Here is an 18,746-nt window from a genome sequence, read left to right as displayed (position 1 = left end):
AGAAAAGAAAAGAAAAGAAAAGAAAAGAAAAGAAAAGAAAAGAAAAGAAAAGAAAAGAAAAGAAAAGAAAAGAAAAGAAAAGAAATTGAATAAATAAATAAATTAAAAGTAAAATAATATCATATAAAACAAAACAAAGTAAACCAAAACAAAATAAAATAATAGAACAAAATAAAGTAAAAGTAAAATAAAGTAAAAAAAGGTAAAACAAAATAAAATAAAACAAAGTAAAATAAAATAAAACAAAATAAAATAAATAAAACAAAACAAAATAAAATAAAATAAATAAAACAAAACAAAATAAAATAAAGTAAAATAAAACAAAACAAAATAAAATAAAGTAAAATAAAATAAAACAAATAAAATAAAATAAAATAAAATAAAATAAAATAAAATAAAATAAAATAAAATAAAATAAAACAAAATAAAACAAAAAATAAAATAAAATAAAGTAAAATAGCCAAAAAGCAAAGCTCCCAGCTCAAAACCGACTCACCGAGCCCCGGGGAAGGGCGGGCAGCAGCTGGCAGGCAGGATTCGTAGCTGCACCTCCCTGCCCATGCATCAGGGGCTCAGAAATGGCCACGCCGCCGGTGCGTGGGGTTGGCAGCGCGCTCAAAATCCCAGCAAGCAAGAACGACAGGCCCGTGGGCACCGGTGTCTGCGGGGTGCTGGCTTTGTGGGGTGGCTTTGGCTGAACAGGTTGGGGCGGGGAGCGGGGAGGGATGGTGCTGAGTGATTTATTTAAAAAATTCAATTTAATTCAATTTATTTAATTTATTTTAAAAATAAATTTTTTTTAAAAATGGAGCCGATGGTGCGAGGGTCGTGCTTTGGGTGGGAATTCTCGTCAGAGAGCAGCCAGGAGGGGCCCAGCCGCCCCCTGCCCTGCGTGGCGAGGTGGTGGTCCTGGGCCAGCCGGGGGGAGAAGCTGGCGGCTGCCCCCTCCCTGGGTGTCAGGGCAAGCTGCCCAGCCTCACGGCCTGCCCAGGGACCGAAATCCCCCCGAGGTGCGAGCGAGAGGGCAGCCTGGGGACGTGCAGGGCCAGGGGAGGCTGCCAGGCTCCCCAGATGGGGCCAAATTCCCCCTGCAGGTCAAAGAGGAGCAGGAGGGGATGGGGAGGGGCTTTCCCTCTGCCTCCTCTGCCACCACAGCGTGAAATTCCCCCTCCTGGGACCCCGGGGCAAGTCAGACAGAAAATGGGTTTATTTCCTTGCACTTTGGGGAAACTCGTTCGGACTTAGCAGGCAGGCAATAGTGAGGTATCTTGGGTTTTTATTTCAGTCCTACTCCACAGGAAACGACGTTCACTAGCGTTAGCTTCCTTCGGTTTGTTTTTAATTTGCTCCAGTACCGTGTTAAATAGAAAATACCGACTGAACGAGGACGGACGGTGAAAAAGTACAAGATGCTAAAAAGGTCGCTCCTCCACAGATGTCCCGAATGTTACGAGTTGTTGAAAATTAGTATAAAATAGGTGACGGTGCTCGCGAAGCCCCGCTCATCCTCCCCGTGCCTACCGAGCCCGCACAGGAGCCCCCTGAGGTCGGTCGCTGTCTTTGCCCCCATTTTACAGATGGGGAAACTGAGGCATGGAGAAGGGTAGTGACTTGCCAGAGGGCAAAAATGGCAGCTTATGCTCTCAGACCACGTTTCCCTCTATTCTGACCCCAAATCACCCCACAAACTGCCCTTTGCTCAATGCACAGCTGTCTGGGGGATGCAGCAGCAGAGACCCCCACCAGGTCCATCACCTCCTGCCCCCAAAACCACCAGTCACCCCAAGAGCCATCCCACCCCGAAGGCTGCTTTGGGGCACCACAGAGAGCCCCAAGCCAGGGACGTGGGGCACAGCCCCTTGTAGGAACATTCTCCCTATGGGTTTTCTTGCCTACCTGGTGGCCACAGCCACCACGCCAGGAGGGGAAGCGTACCGAGATGCCTTCTCTTTGGTAATTTGCTGCAGAACAGCATGGCTGTGCAGAGCCGGTCCTGGGGCCGGGTCCAGGAGCTCGGCTCGGGACGAGGCTGCTGGAGGGACGGGAGATGCAGAAGGGCAGCTGCAAAGCTCCTCCGCTGGCAGCGCCGCCTGAGGCTGCTGCAGCTGCCATCAGTCACGGGGTGAGCAGAGCCGGAGGGACATCGATGCTTTGGGGGCTCCCGAGGAAGGTGCAGGTGGGGCTGAGGGCAGCACCAAGGTTGTGGGGCTGCATGGGACCCCGGCACGCAGCAGACCCTAATATTTCTTCTGGTGTAAGTAAAACAAGGCTGAGCCTGGGCAGTTTGGACTGCAGAGTCTACGCTCAGCCCAGACAGAAGCAGTGACAAATTGCCCGAGGAGCCTCAAGAATTGCTGGAGGCTTGGCAGTGTGCAGCACTTCGTTTTCCATCGAGTCTAGCTTGGCTTTTCACATCGCTGGGTGGTGGATTTCAGTCCTCAGCGGCTGATGGAGGAAAAGGAGGTGGTGTTCCCCTCCAGGTGATGTTCCCTTCCACGCGATGTTCCCATCCAGGAGGACCTGGCTGTCGGGTCCGTGTGTGCACAACCCGTCCCACGTGCCGGGCAGCACCAGGCACTGCCCTCCCCACTGCCACTGGGGAACAAGAAGTCCTGTGTCCTCGCTGTCCTGCCTTGGAGAGCACCGTGGAGCCGTGTTTGGGTGTTTAAAAACTGAGCATCGCTAGGATCTCCCCATCACAGCTCACCTCTGAGCATCACCCAGGTGCATCCCTTCCCTGCAGTGTTCCTGGGAATGCCAGAAACCCTCCCAAAGTGGATTTAAACCTGATGATGAGCAAGAGGCTGCCACAAGCCCGGAAACCATAAAACAGGACCAGAGGGGGCAGGCAGCCAGGCCTGTGGTCCTAATTCAAGGAGTTTCCCTTCCCTCCTTAAGAAGAAAGAAAATGCCCTTACAGAAACAAACTGAATGCATCCTGACGGACCTTGGGAGCCTCCTCCCCGATGGGCAGAGGCCCACATGTGGCAGAGGCTGAGCGGGGCCATGCCTTGGGGTGCCACCAGCACTGAGACCCGTGAGGAAAACCAAGAGCCCCAGGGAGAAAATGTCAGGGGGTGGGGGGCTCCGAGGGCCCACCTAGGAGCAGTGCACCAGGTTGTGCGCTTAACACTGGTTCGGAGGAAGGGTTCTGCAGTGCCCTGGGAGGCTGGGGGGCCCTAGAAGAGGTTCGAGTTTTAATCACGTGTAAGGCTTTGATGACTCTGGACCTTCCCGTTGAGAAGGCCACAGGGACCTGGAGCATCGCTGGGTGCTGCCGGCTCTGCCCCGCCACTGTGGGTTATGGGGATGGCAGCGGGGGGCCCACACCAAGGGCTCCAGTAGCCAAACCCAGGTTGTCACTGGCCAAGTGCAGGGTGTGGGGTCAGGGCCCTTGCTCCCATGGGATGCTTGGGGTCAGCGGGGTGGGCAAAGCCTCCCCTAAACCCCCGCAAGTGGTTGTTCCCCTGTTGCCCCTCGGTTGGTCGCTGTGTTACAAAAACTTTGCCTAAAAACAAAAAATAAACCGTTCGCAAGGTTAAAAAAAAAAGAAAAATCTGTTTAAAATCAACCTTCAGGCTCTTCTGTCTGTGTGGGAAGGCTCTTCTGTCTGTACCCACAGGGACAGCGGGTGGCTTCGGGGCGAGCCCACAGCCCGGGCTCCCCTCCCTGTCCCCCATCCACGTCCCCATGTCCCCTCCGAGGCGAGCAGTGTCCTTAAGGCACCTATCGGGGCCTTTTGGCCTCCAGCGCGCTGGGCCGGTAGAGGTACCTCCAGATGGCGTAGTAATGGATGCCGGCTCCGATGGCCACGAAGAGGTGCCAGATGGCGTGGGCGAAGGGGATGCGGCCGTCGCTTTTGAAGAAGACCATGCCCAGGCAGTAGGAAAGCCCGCCGGCCACCAGCTCCGGGAGGCCGTCCCTGTTGGGCTGCGAAAAATAAAAGCACGGAGGCAGCGCGGTCACAACCCGAAACTTCCCCCTGGCTGCGAGGAGGCCTGCGCTGCCTTCTCCTCATCCTGCAAGGAAGCCCTGGACTTTGCTGCAATGCTCTCAACGTGACGGAGCCCCCATAGGACGTCCCCTGGAGGTGCCCACTGCATGCATCTGGCTGTGCTGAGCACCCAAATCACACGTCTGGAGACCCCCTCGCCCACCACGGGGCTGCCTCCGGGCCGCACCACGCCAACCCCCTGGGGACAAGCCAGCCCCGCGAGCTCCCCGGCGGCGGCTTACCATGGAGAGGATGACCACGGCGGGGAAGAAGCCCATGATAACGTAGCACACCAGCTCCACCAGCTTGTACCTGCGACCGACGGAGGAGGCAGGGCTGAATTTTATGCTTATCGTACCCAGACGCTGCTACAGGGAAAGGGGTGGCGGTGCCACCACGGCGGGTCCCACGTCCCAGTGGGAGCCCACAGCGGGTGGCCCTGCACAGAACTGGCTCTGGAGCTGAACAGCTTGAAGGCAGGGCTCCAGGAAGGCTTCGGGGGCCGTTTCCTTTCTATTTGGTGCCACCCCGTGGAAGAACCCACTCATGGCACAACGTCCTTGCTCCCACGCCCCTGCCAGCAGGGCTGTGGCCTCCCAAAAATAAGATGTGGGTGGGAAAGGACACGGTTCGAGGGAGCCCTCCACTGCCTGCTGGCCTGGGGGGCTGCCCAGGCCCCCCAAACCTGCCTGTCTGTCTGTGTCCATCCTTCCTGCTCTTCCGTCAGGGCACTAAGGGGGGAAGGAGGAGCAGGGCTGGGCTCCGCGGGGCCACGTGCAGGTACTGACCGCTCATGGAAGAAGAAGACGTAGACGGTGCCGACCGATGCCATGATCCAGATGATCCAGCGCATGTGGGAGGCCCAGGGCCCCAGCTCCCGCAGGTTCAGCCTGCAAGACCCAGGGCCGCGGTGAGCGCGGCGGCGCCCCGAGGCGGGCTGCGGGACGGGGGCGCGGGGAACTGCGGCCCTCGCCCCACGTGTGTCCCGGAACAGCCCTCCTGACCCGTAACGTCAACAGACAGGGGTTGGAATACGGAGAATAGGAAGGAAAGCGGGAAGCCTTTATTGCTGGGATGCTTTTCTCCCCTCTGGCAGGGCCAAGCCAGGGCACTCACCAGGGAGCGTACGAGGCGGCGATGAAGAAGTAGATCACCATCCTGTCGAACATGTGCAAGCAGTGCTCCACAGTCCTGCGGGACAGACGGACAGACAGGTCAGAGCCTGTGGCACCGCGCGTGCCAGGTGCGCTGTAAAACCAGATACTTTAAAAGAAATAATAAAAAATAAACGGTGCACTTGAAAATCAGTGACATAAATAGTAAAATAAATGATATTCATAATAAAATAAATGATATAAAATAAAATAAAACGATATAAATAATAAAATAAACAATGTAAAATAAAATAAATTATATAAATAATAAAATTAATGATGTAAAGTAAAATAAATTATATAAATAATAAAATAAACTATATAAACAATAAAATTAATGATATTAAGTTATATAAATCATAAAATAAATGGTATAAAATAAAATAAATGACATAAATCATAAAATAAACGATGCATTCAAATGCTGTTTTCTACTGACATAGCTCAGAAAAGCCTTTGACCAAGGGGCTGCCAGGGCTCTGGAACTGTTGTGTCCCCCCCCCCCCGAGCCACGAGCAGGCAGGGCCGGTACCTGAGGTGCCTCTTCTTCCAGGAGATGGTGTGGAAGATGGTGGAGACGATGAAGAGGCTGGACAAGCCAAAGCCATAGATCCAGGCCGAGATGGTCTCCCACTGGTCGTCGGAGAGGATGTAGAGGATGGAGCTGCCGAGGATGCTGGGCAGGATCCAGAACTGGAAGGGAGAAGCAAGCCGGTTGCTCACAGTCTGCATTTCCACCAAGCAGATACAGTGCAGTCCCTGCTTTTCCTTTTGGGTGTCTTTATTTTAGCTTCTGGACGAAGCCGCCACCCATAAGGGGCAGGCTGGGTTTCTCCCCATGCGGGGCAGCTCCAAAAGAGCTTCTCCAAGTGGAGGAAGGCACAAGGAGAATGTGTGCCTGCTCCACTAGGGCCATCCCACAGGGCCATCACACACCAGCCTCCCACGGCAGCTGGAGGAGGAAGAAGAGCATCCCTGGAGCACCAGGTGCTCATCCCACCCCCGGGACCTTCAGGAGGTGCAGAGCTGAACGCTGGCGTTTTTAGGTGGCCCTTGGGGTGTCCCAGGTGGTCCCCCAGGGCTGAGTGCTGTCCTTCACATGGGGACAGGGACAGGGACAGGGACAGGGACAGGGACAGGGACAGGGACAGGGACAGGGACAGGGACAGGGACAGGGACAGGGACAGGGACTAACCGCGTGGGTAGCACAGTTGGCTGCGTGCTCGTACTCCGTCGGCTGGTACCTGCGGTTGGAGGGGACGCGGTGATTCATGAACCTGCAGCGAGGAGCGGGGAGAGAAACACAGTCAGGGGACGGCACACGGGGGAAAGGTTTTTGGAAGGCTGTGAGCAAAGTGACCCCATGGCAGCAGTGGGCAGGAGGCAGGAGAAAGCTGCAAGGATGGATGGATGAGGTGTGGAGCATCCCCCAGGGCAGGGTGTGGGTGACAACCAGCTCCTGTAACACTGGCACCTCTCCCCATCTCCATTTCACAAGTGGAAAAACAAGCAGCGTGCAGCAACCCGATCTGGTTACCCTGCTGGAAACAGCCCGGAGCTGCTGGGCAGAACACGGCACAGCCCCACAGCGGAGAATAGGGCACATGGGGCTGGGGGGGGACCTGCTGTGGGGCTGTGACGACCCAGCGATGCCACCCCACGTCACAGCAGCCTGAGTCCCACCAGGGCATCCCAGCGATGCTTTGGCTGCTGGGTCCCACCTGCACCCCCCCAAAATCCCCCCCCACGTGACCCAGCACTGATTGCTGCCGGGGGAAGCCCCGTCATGCTCCCTCAGAAACTTTTATCTTTTTTTTTTCCTGTTCCTCTCAGATTCAGAGAAATCAGATTGCTCTCGGCGCGTGGAGGGACGTATCGATTGCTGCCGTCGGATCAATGGACACACGCAGAGCAATAAAAGCAGTGCCAGCGGGAGGCTCAGGACAGCCGGGTTCGGGGGCTGCCCTGCAGGAGCTGGTCCGATTGCTTCCTGACCCCATTTGCTCCCAGTTCCAGCACCATCTGCAGCGCATTTCTGCACCCAGCCGGCAGCTCGGGGGGCGACAGGACCTTGCTGCGGGGTCGGGGTGACCCTGGGGTGCTGGGAAGGTGCTGGAGAACCCATCCCTGAGCCACCACCCATGAGCATCTCCTCTGAGCATTTCACTGGCGTCCATGCGAAGAAATCCAGCTTGTGTTAAAAGATTCACATAGCGAGGCTTGAGCCAAACGTGGGTTTGGCTGCAGCGTGCCCGGGTGTGCGAGGTGGTGCCCAGCAGGCGGCGGTGACAGCCCGCGAGGGGACCCTGTCCCCAGCCCTGCGCTCACAGCAGGACCCAGGCACAAGGCACGCAGGAGTCTGGCCATGTGTCCCCCCCACCCCAAATACCTCCAGTTAAGATGGACAGACAGGGGCTCAGCTCCCCGTGTGCTGCAAATAGAGGGGACGGCGCTCGCAAGGCACGAACAGGATTAGACCCTGGGCTAAACTGAGGGTGTCTGTGGCTGGGAAGCAGCCGAGCATCCCCGGGGCTGCCACCTCCACCCTGGGGCTGCCACCGCCTTCCTGGGGCTGCCACCTCCGTCCCGGGACTGCTACTTCTGTCCTGGGGCTGTCACCTCTTCCTGGGGCTGTCACCTCCACCCTGGGGCTGCCACCTCCACCCTGGGGCTGCCACCTCCATGCCGGGGGACACCAGGGACCCCTCCCCATCCTGCCACCCCCTGGCTGGAGTCCCCCTGCCCCAGCCACGTCCCCCCTGCAGGAGGCCACTGCTGTCCCCACGTTGCCTGGAGACTGTCCCCAGCTCCCCTTCACTCTCTGCTTCTCTTTCTTTTCCCTTTTAATAAGAAGAAGGAGGGCGGGGGGGGGGGAGGACAAAGGCCCAGACGTCCCGCGTGACGTCGCAGTTGCTGGGGAAACACGCGCAAGGCCTTTTTCCTTGAATGTATTTTTTTTAACAAAGCCCTGTGCCATCTGCCCCTCCATCCCAGACCCACGGTGGTTGCTGTTAGGGGCAGTAACGGGGGGCTGGGGGGGGGGGGCTGGATCCCACAGCCCCCCCCCCAGGACCCTTGGGCAGGGTAGGGGCTGAATTCCCTCCCTCGCACGCACCGCACGGGGCACCCCGCTGCCCCCATGGGCAGCCTGCTTTTCCTGGAGGGTGAAATGGCCTCAAAGAGCTTGGGGTTTTGGGGTCTCTGAGGAGATTGCCCCTATTTTCCTGTCCTGCTTCCTAATGAGCATCATCCTGCAAAGGATGGGAAATGGATGCGGGCTCTGCCTCCCACCCAATGCCCCCACCCGCAAGGGGATGCAGCGAGGCCGGGTTTGCTCCAGGGTGCAGGAAGCCACAGGCAGGAGGTAGCAGACGGACTGTCACAGTTTCTGTGCATTTCAGCAAGCTCTTTACGGCTGCAAAGTCCAAATGGCACGGAAAAGTTTAAAACCTGCACAGCAGGAGCCTGCCCACTTCCCAGGGACGTGCATGAGAAGCAGCCCCAGGGGCTCAGCACGGCTCCAAGGCTCCCAGAACTTTTTTCTCCCAGTGCTGGGGGGGACGAGCACGGGTTGTTCATCACTGCCCCGGGGTTTTTGCCTGCCCTCCTTGTGCCTGCTTTCCCCTGGCCCCTTGCCCGGGGAAAGAGACTGAAAAGGGCCAATGCACCCGGCTCCAGCCGGAGGAACAAAGAGCCCCTTGTCCCAGGCAGCCAGGGCAAAGTGCAGAGCCGGCTTCCCAGGCTTGTCCTTTTCTCCTTCTCTTTCTCCCACTCTGTTTTTCTGTGGGTTTGGGTTGGTTTTGGTTTTTTAAAGACTTCTCTCCAAGAACAAAGTTCTGACCTCAACAAATCACGCAGATCCGCCCGGCTCTTGCTTTGCCAGGCTTGGGGGGGAAGAAGGTAAAAATGGGATTAAATTAAATTATTCCTCGGGACGGCTCGTGTGGGAGCACTGGAGTGCCTGAGCTCTCCCGGGGGCACCTGGGGACCCTGACACACTGAGAGGCAGAGCTGGGGGACACCGTGCAGAGAAGATGACCCACAGGGAAGGAACGGAGCTGCTATATGTCCAGCTATACGTGTACCACATCCTGTGCATCCATGCATCCATGGCTGTGACAAGGGCCCCATGAAACAGGTGATGCTGGCCGGGAGCTCACAGGTGATGGGGATCTCCCCGAGCAGCTCATGGCAAAAGGTTTCACCTGTGGATGGCCTAGAAAAGGGCCAGGTTGGCTCAGGTTTTGGTTTAATGTCCTCAGAGGTGGGAGCTGGTTTGTTGTGCACCTGCACCCTCCTGCCCAAGGAGCTGGGGTGTCTCCAGGCTGAGCGAACCAGGCTTTCTCCTCCTTCTTGTGGCTGTCACGGCTGCTTTTAAAATAGCAGCGGGGCTGCTGAGGGATTGTATCCTGATTGTGGCATCCTGCCAGGAAGGATGGAGGAAGCAACAGGAGATGCTGGTGGTGGGGGTAAGTCCTGCTGTGGTCCTTCTGGTTGTCCCTTGGTAGAGTGAGGCTCAGGAGCACATGTGTTGTGATGCCTGTGGTAACAGTGATGGAAGAGACATGGTCCTGCAGGGCACAGCAGCCCCTGGACCCTCTCAGTTCTTGGTCTGGATTTGCCCTAATGAGCCTGGAGGCAGCATGCCTGGTGCAAAAGCTGGGGCTTGATCCTCAGGGTTGTGCCTGTGCGTGAGCTTCTGCAGCATCCCTGTAAGCTGGGGCTTGGCGTGTGCTCTGCTTCTGCCCTGTAATCTGGTAATGCTCCAGATGTGGTCCCTGTAAGAGGCTTCATCCCTCAAGCTCCTCTGCGGCTCATAATTAGCTCCTGAAGGTGCAGAGCAGGGCCCTGCACGCTGCTGATGCTTTCCACAGGGAAGCGCAGAGGCTGACGCTGCCTGGCCGTCTGCGGTGCCACCCACACGGGTGCTGTGCGGTGCCCTGATACCAAGCTGGAGCCTCTGTTCCTGAGCCCGCTTCTTGGTGCCTGCCTGCTCCCACATGAACATATGGTGCTCCTGGTTTGGGAAGCTGAGCTGTGTGTGCTGTGAGCTCTCAGGCTGGCTCCCAGGCTGGTGGAGAGGGGTCAGGCAGGACGAGCCTCTCCGTGGGCTCCTTCTGCTTTGACCCCAGCCTGTCCCATGTGAGCAGGGGCAGGAGGGTTGATGGCACAAGCTGGCCCAGCATTTTCTTGTGTGCATTTTATTTGCTGCTTTCTGGCAGCATGCAAAAAGCTGACAATTTGCACAGGGAGCACTGAGCATCCCAGCTAGAGCAGCACTTGGGTAGACCACCAGCAGATGACCAGGTTCCTGCAGCAACCAGCCCCCGGTGCTAGCCCTGTTTCCCCCAAAACAAGGTGGATTAGGCTGCAGGTCAAATGCTCGCTCACCACCTCTGACTGTCCCATCCCAATTTTTCTCATTCCCAGTGCTCTGACACATGGGAGTGTGCTGGGCTGGCACTAAGCAGGCCTCATGCTGCAGGCTGAGAGATGCTGAGCGAGCCCCCTGCTGCCTTAGAGAAGCCCCCTGATGGCCCCAACCATCCACCTCCCCATCCTCTATATATAGATATTTATTTTTCTCTCTGGCAGGCTTTCTGCTCTCTAGATAGGCAGCCTCTAACTCTTCCAAGGCAATTCACAACCCTGCAACTCCAGCAGAGCCGCTTGTTTATTCGCGACAGATGGGATCGGGGAGTGTTTCCCAAATTACTTCCCGAGCTGGGACTTCTTGTTTCATTTGGTGCTCGTGAGACCTCAGACAACAGCTGATTAGTCACAAAATGACGTCCCAAGTGCTCGGTGAATGTTAGGAGGGCTGCTTCCAGAGCTGAAACCTCTCTATTATTCCCTGTTTGCTTGTTTGGGAAGCTGTTGTGCGTGATCCTCGCCTGCAATACCCCAAGCACAGAGGACAGTGGGACAAATCCTGAGCAAGCTCAGCTTGGCTGAGCCCTGCAGCAGCCAGGAGCGAGCACGGTGGCCCTGTGGTGCAGAGGCATGGGGCAGGCTCCAGCCTTCATCCCTGGCTCTCTAGAAACCAAGCCTCTACCATGCCATGGGATTAGTGTGCGGGTTGCTGTTCCTCGGGTCTGTAAGGTGTCCCCGTAGCATCCCCAGGGAAATGTGGCCTTGGTCTCACTGGGGACTCCAGCATGCTACTGAGCAGGTATCTGTAAATAATTCAGTAAATGCCTCTGGGGGATCGTGCATTTCAGCAGCCAGGGAGGCAGGTACTGTGGTTTCAGGCAGGATTATTTGCAGCAAAGAGCACGGCCCTGATGCACCGGTACCAGCCGGCGCTGCTGAGTGCGGAGGGAAGCACTGCCCCATTACTGAGCTCCCTCTGCGTAAATATCAAATCCTCCCCTCACCAGCAGCAAGCCTGGACTCCAAACTTCAGCAGGAGAGCAGCCTTGGACCCAAACTTCCCTAAAGCTCAACTAATTGGTGTCTGAAGCGAGCAGCAGGACTGTGACGCTCGTGGTACTTGGTCTCACCATCAGAAAGTGCTGTGTATCACATCAAGTCCCCCCGACCATGGATTACGACAGCTATATGGAAATAATATGAGCACCATGGAAATAAATGCTGAGGTTTGATTTCACCTGGAAAGCTCCAAGGGGAGGCCTGGCAGAGCCCCACATCCTGTGCACATCGCTCCACCACGCGGGGCAGCGGCTTGTGTTTTCCACGTGCCTCGCCGACTGCTACCTCCTGAAACAGGCCGGGGCGAGCCGTGCCAAGGAATCACACCGGGCTGACACCCAACACCCGCTGAAGGATGGAAAAGCTGTCCTTCCCAGGGGCACGAGGCTCGGGGGCTCAGCTCAGCCGCTGCTGCCCGTCTCTGTGCAGCGATTCCTGCCTGGGCCCCGACCCTCCCAGGGGAGGGGAACGGGGGGCTTGGGGGACGTCCCCACCTCCAGCCAGCCGTGCAGGGGATGCTCAGAGCACTTGTTGCCTTCCAAACACCTGGGTGCAATAAGAGCTGCCCTCTGCACACTGAGAGCTGCCAGTAAGGAATCCTATCTGTGCTGTCTTAAGAGGGTATCTGAGTCAAACTGCCTCCGAAGGGTGGCTAATAGCTGACTTTTTGTGAGATGGGGTGATCCTGTTTTTCGTTAGGTATTTCTAGGGGCCTCCCCATCTCCTGGGGCAGCACCTCGGTAGCTGAGGGTGACGTTGGAGGTGCTGCTGGGCGCGGTGCAGACCCCGAGCAGCTCAGAGCTGCCACATGGGTGCTGGAAGCGTTTCCCCTCTCCCCGCTCCATCCCACGCGGGCTGTGGGGGAAGCAGAGCTCTTGGAAAGCATCTCTGTGTGTGTGGGAGCAGGCGAGGGCTGTTTGTGCTTTCTTTGCGAAGGAAAATGGGGATCAAATCCTCCCAGTGCAGTAGCTCTGCCCAGGCTGTCAGTGTTTTCTTTGCACGTTTGGGGACCGAGCACCCCGATGTCCCCTCTCCCTCCAATTCCTGCTGGTTTTCCCCTCCCTTTCTTCTCCTGAGGCGCTGCAGGATGGGGTCAGTGATCACCTCCTTGCTCGGTACACCAGGAAGCTCTTCCCAGCTGCCTCCCATCAGACCCAGTGGACTTTTTGGGCAAATACAGAGCTCAGATCTCCATCCCCTCGTGCTGCTGAGGAGGCGGCAGTGTCCTCGCTGCAGGCACCAGGCAGGTGAGGACGAGCCTGGAGCCACCTGCAGGGGCTCCTGCTGCTTCTGGGCTCTGAAGCCACGTGGATTTTCCTTGGCTTGCAGGGCAAGACAAGCAAACGCAAGAAGACTTGGAGCCTTTTACATGGGCAAATCAAATCCTGACTGCTGTCAGTTAATTACAATGATTCAGTGCCCCGTGCAGCCTGCAGCTCCCCGCAGAGCCCTTGCCCCGGCTGCTCCAGAGCTGCAGGAGCTGGCCAGATGCAGCAGCTCCCTCCGTAATTGCGTTTCCTTTCAATTATGGCTCTTGGTGGCCCGAGCCTGGGAAGCATTTCGTGTGTCTGTGGGCAGACTGGCTCAGCTACGCTTCCTGCCTGCATGGCTGGCAGGCAGGCACCCGGCCACGACTGAACCCAGGGTGAAAAGCGAGCCAAGCAGCGCCGGCGGTGATGTGCAGGAGGTATCGGTTACTGGCCCGGGGTGACCCGGCCGGGGAGCTTCAGGGATGATGTGACTGGCACCCATCTGTTGCTCTGCGGGGAAACCAGCACTGTTAGCTGGGAGAAAGGAGGAGAAATATGGGGGAATAACCGTCGGGTGGCTGGTAAAACAGGAGGAATCGCAGCTGCGTGCACGCTGTAACTGCGTGCTGGTGCCGTGGCTGAAGTCGCATCAGGCAGGGGATGGAGATCCGGGAACACCCCGGTGCCCTCCAGCCCTGAATTTTCTCCCTGTGGTTCTCCAATCACTCCTGCATTGATCCCACTGCCTTTCATCTCCTCGTTCAAAGCCCGGTGCCTTTGCTGCAGCTCTCACACAACAGGTCTTTCATCGTGACGCCGTATTTTATTTATCCCCGTTGGCAGGTGTATTGATGGCCAAGTTCCTCCTTTCTTGCTCCTCTCTCAAAATTAGATAAAAAGACATTAAAAATGAATCTGTTCCAGGCTTTTCCTTCACAAGGAAAACTTTTGGGTGTATATTTTTTTTCAAAGGGCTGAGGAGATAAGAGTTTCTCATCCTCTGAAAAGATAAGCAAGATGCTTTGATGCCTTGAAGGGCACATACCTCCTTCGTGTCTTGTGCTTCTGCGAGCCTGTGGCTCCTGCTCACACCAGTCCCCACCACAGAACCTGGTCCCCAGTGTGTGTAGGGGAGCTGAGAGTGCATCTCTGGCACAAAGGAAGGAGGATATTTGGGGTATTTCTTGGGATGTGGCACAGCAGAGCATCTGTGCAGTGAGGAGGGTGGGTGCGAGGAGCCTGGAGGGACGGGGATTAGCCACCGGTTATTTTTAAGCACCAGGCTAAGAGGATCTCTGCGGTGATGTAGGAATCTCCAGGCAAATATCACGTGCTGGTGACCACATCAGCAAGTCTCGGGGTGAAAGCCAAGGAATGCCCCATCCCCATCCACACCTGGTCCTGTGTGTGGGCTCCTGCGATGCCCTCTCTAACACCTGATGTCTCTTTTTAGTAAGTTGTCTCCGTAAAGGACCACGGTGAGGTTTGAGGATGCTGATTTGGGAGAAAATCAAGGCTGGCAGATGGCTTGTGCTGGGGGGCAGCTCCTGCTCTGCTTGCCAGCCCCCAAAGCCCAGCCTCCACGGAGCAAACGTGTGGTTTGCCTCCTGCTGTGGGGACACCGAGCTTGGCTCGGCTCTGTCCCCACCAGCCCTGTCCTTTGCGTGCCAGCTGGGGGGGGGGAAAAAAAGCTTGAATTCTGTTTTTCCCAAGGATTTTTGGGTCGGGTGCATTGTGCAGACCTGTTGGCTGCCTCTGCATCTCCCCCAGCTGAAGGTAACCAGGAGGCAGCCACAGCTTCAGACTGGTCCTTGAGCAGGGGCATGCGGCGCTCAGGCAGCTTTTGGAGGTGCAAGCACAGATTTTTTTTCCCCATGGGATGGCTGGAAAAAGAGGATCTGGTGGCTTGGGGAGGATGGGAGGTCTCCAGCACAGGGAAACATGCCTCAGGGTGCTTCTGTGTGAAGTGACCAGCACCACTCCTCTCCAGATCTCTTTTATCTGCCTCTAACAGCACCACGGGGAGGTTGGTAGGGGTGAAAGCAGAGCTGAGTGCCCCCAAGGACTGCCCCACCCCAGGGGTTTCTCTGAAATGACAAAAATGTCCCCGCTGTGGTCACAGGGGTTGGGGACAAAGCCTATCCTTGGTGGCAGACGCCTGGAAGCCCCCCCAGCACCCTCGCCAGGCATCGAGTAGCCTTCGGGTCCCCCCCAAGCAGATAATGCCACGAGGTTTCCTAACAACCCTAGGGAAGGATCCATCACGGTGCATCCCCTGGGAGCCTGAAATCCCTGGGTATGGGCTGGGGGGGGCCAGCTGGGCGCAGTGGGACCCCGGGGTGATGCTGGGACCCCCCATGGGGAGCTGGCACCCAGCGGTGGGGTCTGTCCCTGCTGAGAGCTGGGCTCCCGGTGCCCCAGCAGGGGGAGGATGGATGTGAAGTTAAAGCCAGCGTGGACCAGGGGAAGTCCAGGTCCGATCCTTAAACCCAGCACCACCCCGAGCACCAACTTGGTCAGGATCCCTTTGTCCTGGCTGGTGGATTTGGGGGTTAATACAGCCAAACAGCACCCCAATGACCCGCAAACCCCCAACCCTGCTCAGCCCCTCCAGGGAGCGAGGGATCCCGGGGATGCTCTGAATCCCTTAGGGAGGCAAAAGGGCAGGTATCCTCATCCCGAAAGACACGCTGTGCCCGCAGGTGAAGGGAGCAGCCCGCACCTGCCCCGGGCTTTGAGGCGCTCAGCATCTTTTGAAGGTCCCTTAGGGCTCGGTTTGGGGCTTGGCCGGAGCCCTGCGGAGGGGCAGGGGCTGGGTGCCGTCCCGGGGAGCTGCCAGAGCAGAGCGGAGGGAAGGAAAACACCGCGCCGAGGGCTTTACCTGGCGTAACGCGTCTTCTGGAAGTCCAGGACTCGCGACACGAACATCTCGGCGCTGCCATGGGCGTCCCGGGCCGGCGGAGGGATGCAGCCACGGGCGGCTCAACGCGGAGCGAGGCTCCCGGGGGTCCCCGAGCCCCCCGAGGGCAGCGATGCCCTGGGGACCCACGGCAACTTCATGGGCTCCCGTCGGGGCTGGGGTGTTCGTTGGCGGGGCTGAAACGCCGAGGAGGAGAAGCGGAGGCCAGCCTCGCCCCCCCCCTGTTGCACAAGAGAAGAATACAAGGGGAAAAAAAACAAAGGCGACCTAAGGGAGGCAGCCGGCGAGGGAGCCAGCCCTGCTCGCAGCCAGCAAATGGGCAAAGATGAGGAGGAGAAGAAGGGGGGGGGACACAAATCCCGTCCCGCTCCGCCTGGCCGCGGCAACCTGCACGCTCTCCCTTATCCACCCAGACAGCTCTAAGCACGGCTAAAAATACCCCCTCCTGCCACCCCCGGCGGATCAAATAGCAGCAGTTTGGGATTGAAAACGTAATTAAAGCACGGCGGGGGGATGGAGGGAGCGGCGAGCAGCCAACTGTGGGTCCCAGGTCCGAGGCATCCCCGCCAGCCCCAGGGCAGGGCCAGCCCACCCCGGCATCCCCGGGGAGTTGCTGGGTTTGGCTTTGCTTTTATTTATTAGATTTGAAGGATTTTGTTCGTTATTTTCCAGGGCCTCAGGCAGGGCTGGGTGGTTTTGTCCCAGCCTGGGGAATTCATGCTCGTCTCCATCCGGAGCCTTCATCCCCTTCCCGTCCTCTCCACCGTCCCACAGCCCCCAGAGGACTGCATGGCCGTGCCGGGGGGAGGTGAGATGCCGGCTTATTTCTGAGGTTGGGATGCTCAGAGCAGGGATGTAAAGGGGTTTTGGGGATTTGTCTGCAGCCGTCATCGTGCCCACCTCGCTCCAGGGACCGCGGGTGCCTTCAGGACAGCACGTAAGGGACAAGAAATGTGACAGGAGGCCAGCAGCACCTGGGGAAGGAGCTCATCTCCCCAGCACAACCTGTCCTTGCTGAGCCTGTAATAACGTTTGTGGGAGGAAGGTGGAAGAGGCACGGACAGCTCCACCTGAAGGGTCAGGCTCATATGGCCACTTCCTTGGGAAATCAATCACACGCCTCTCCCCAGAACTGAAACAATTAAAAATTTCCTAGAGCACGCCACTTCCCATCAGTTCCAAATCATGTTTTTAAGATATTTTTTGTGTACAGATGAACCCTAAATCCCTAGAGAGAGAGGCACACGTGTGCCCCTTAACTCAAGGCATGAATAAATCCCCTGCAGCCCCTTCCAAATGCGGCCTCGTCCCCACACAGGGGGGATGCTCTGCATGCCTCCGTGTGGTGCAAAAGGATCTGGGATCCGGTGGATCCAGCCTCCCTGCACAGTTCTCATCATGGATCCAAGCCACCCGGGGGGGCCAGGCTGGGGACAGCGGGATCTGGGACAGCCAAACCCCGCTGAGGGTGGCAGGTCCAAGGCGCGATGCAGAGTGAGATCGTTCCCAAACCTCTCCCACGCTCTGCCACTGAGCTGGGAAGGTTTTTTTTTTTTTTTTTTCAAATTCCTTCCTTCAAGATGACGAGGCTTTGGCAAAGGTTATTTAATGATGCCTGTTCCCTGCTTTACCTTTCTCCGGGCCTGGATGGGGGAGGAAGGGAAAGCAGCAAGGAACCACGTTGAACAAAATAACCCCAGCCCCTGAACCCCCAGCCGGGGGTGCTGACGGAGGGCACCTGAAGCGAACCGTCAGTCCCGAAATAGATCCGTCTCAGAGGGCAAAAGGCAAATTGAATGAAAAATAAGTTACTATTTTTGAAGCCTGGCTCCAGTTGTTATGGCAACGAAAGCCTCGCGAATCCTGCTGGGGAAGGGCTCCAGCACCAGCTCTGCCTCCAGAGCGGGCGGCCGGGAGCTGCTGGGTGCTGGGACCAGTACCGGACCCGTACTGGCCCCGTACTGGCCCCGTAGCAGCCTGGATGCGTCCCCTCCCCACCTGGAGGCTTCCTCGAGCATTGTCTGGCCACCATGCCTGCTTGTCCTTCCTCCCCCATCCCTGGCTTTCTCCCCACTTCCTCGCAAAGATCTGATAATTGCTAATGATGGTGCTGCCAGTTTCCTAATGATGGGGTGCTCTGAATGGCATTTTGGTAATGTCACCGAATGGGGGTTCTTGCGTAATCAGAGGAACAGGTCATGAAGCCTCCCCCGAAACATGCAAGGTCCCAAACTGTGCAGGCGTCCCACAGCTGGAGACACCTCTGGGCCGGGTCCCAGCAGGATCCTGGCCATTAATGGTGCGAATAACCGTGATTTTGGGCATCACGGTGGTGGCGCTGGGCTGCCTCGGCAGTGCTCATTGCGACCGTGGCTCCCCACAAGGTTTTCCCCTGCATTCAGCTGCTGGAGCCAGCAAGTAAGAAAGGAGCTGGAGACAAAATCTGTCATCTTACAGCAGGAGAAACCTCCCTGTAGGAGCAGCGGCTTTGTATGGCGGCAGGAGCTGAGGGCCACGGGCAGCAGCTGGGGGCGAGGGTGGGCGATGGCGGGGAGCCCAGGGAGTCCCTTATGCCTTGGGGGACCACCGGCAGCTTGTGTGGGATGGCTCGTGTGTGGCACATGTGTGAGAGGGGGTGCTGGAGCCCCCCCAGTTTTGCCAGACCGAGCACCACAGACGCCAGCACCCTGCACTCGTTTCCCGGATTAGTTCCCTGCAGGAACAAGCCTTTGATTTTGATCCAAGTTTCCAGATTTTCCAAGTTCCCTTGTCCTTGACGGTTGTGTTTTATCTCCTGAGGAGCCTCCCCCCGCACCCCAGGGCCCCTGGCTGTCCCCTCCTGCCAGCCGGGCCCCTCAGGGCAGGGCCCTTCCGATGCCAGCAGCCCCGAACGCAGCCCGCTGTCCCCTGCTGTCACATCCGCTGAGCCTGGAGGCCCTCCGGTGGTACGAGGAGGAACTGCAGAGGCACCGGAGGGGCGGCTCCGTGCAGGGCCG

General features: G+C 57.2%; 1 protein-coding gene across 2 annotated transcripts; it reads right to left on the bottom strand.

Annotated features, from left to right (window-relative positions):
• Nucleotides 1-1,258: 1,258 nt before the first annotated feature.
• MMD2 (monocyte to macrophage differentiation associated 2) lies at nt 1,259-16,323 on the bottom strand. Of its 2 annotated transcripts, XM_066977823.1 has the most exons (8): nt 15,712-16,323; nt 6,344-6,425; nt 5,681-5,841; nt 5,111-5,185; nt 4,783-4,884; nt 4,237-4,306; nt 3,773-3,930; nt 1,259-3,179 (listed from the first exon to the last, which is right to left on the bottom strand). In XM_066977823.1, the coding sequence occupies exons 1-8, from the start codon at nt 15,756-15,758 to the stop codon at nt 3,071-3,073; spliced, it is 804 nt and encodes a 267-aa protein (XP_066833924.1). In that variant the 5' UTR covers nt 15,759-16,323; the 3' UTR covers nt 1,259-3,070. The 2 variants fall into 2 exon arrangements, with proteins under 2 accessions (XP_066833924.1, XP_047919179.1); XM_048063222.2 differs by lacking the exon at nt 1,259-3,179 and having other exon boundaries at nt 3,266-3,930; nt 15,712-16,308.
• Between the last annotated feature and the right edge of the window lie 2,423 nt (nt 16,324-18,746).

This window comes from Anser cygnoides, chromosome 15 (assembly GCF_040182565.1).
Source record: "Anser cygnoides isolate HZ-2024a breed goose chromosome 15, Taihu_goose_T2T_genome, whole genome shotgun sequence".
Taxonomy (NCBI): domain Eukaryota; kingdom Metazoa; phylum Chordata; class Aves; order Anseriformes; family Anatidae; genus Anser; species Anser cygnoides.
This window is presented reverse-complemented; position numbering and strand designations above follow the sequence as displayed.

Bases quoted from the DNA above. Each gene is read 5' to 3' on its own strand.
- MMD2 (XM_066977823.1), bottom strand. From the start codon at position 15,758: ATGTTCGTGTCGCGAGTCCTGGACTTCCAGAAGACGCGTTACGCCAG. The intron at 5,186-5,680 runs GTACCGGCCCTG...TCTGTCCCGCAG, and splicing joins TGGAAGAAGAGGCACCTCAG to GACTGTGGAGCACTGCTTGC. The intron at 4,307-4,782 runs GTCAGTACCTGC...CGTCGGTCGCAG, and splicing joins GTCTTCTTCTTCCATGAGCG to GTACAAGCTGGTGGAGCTGG.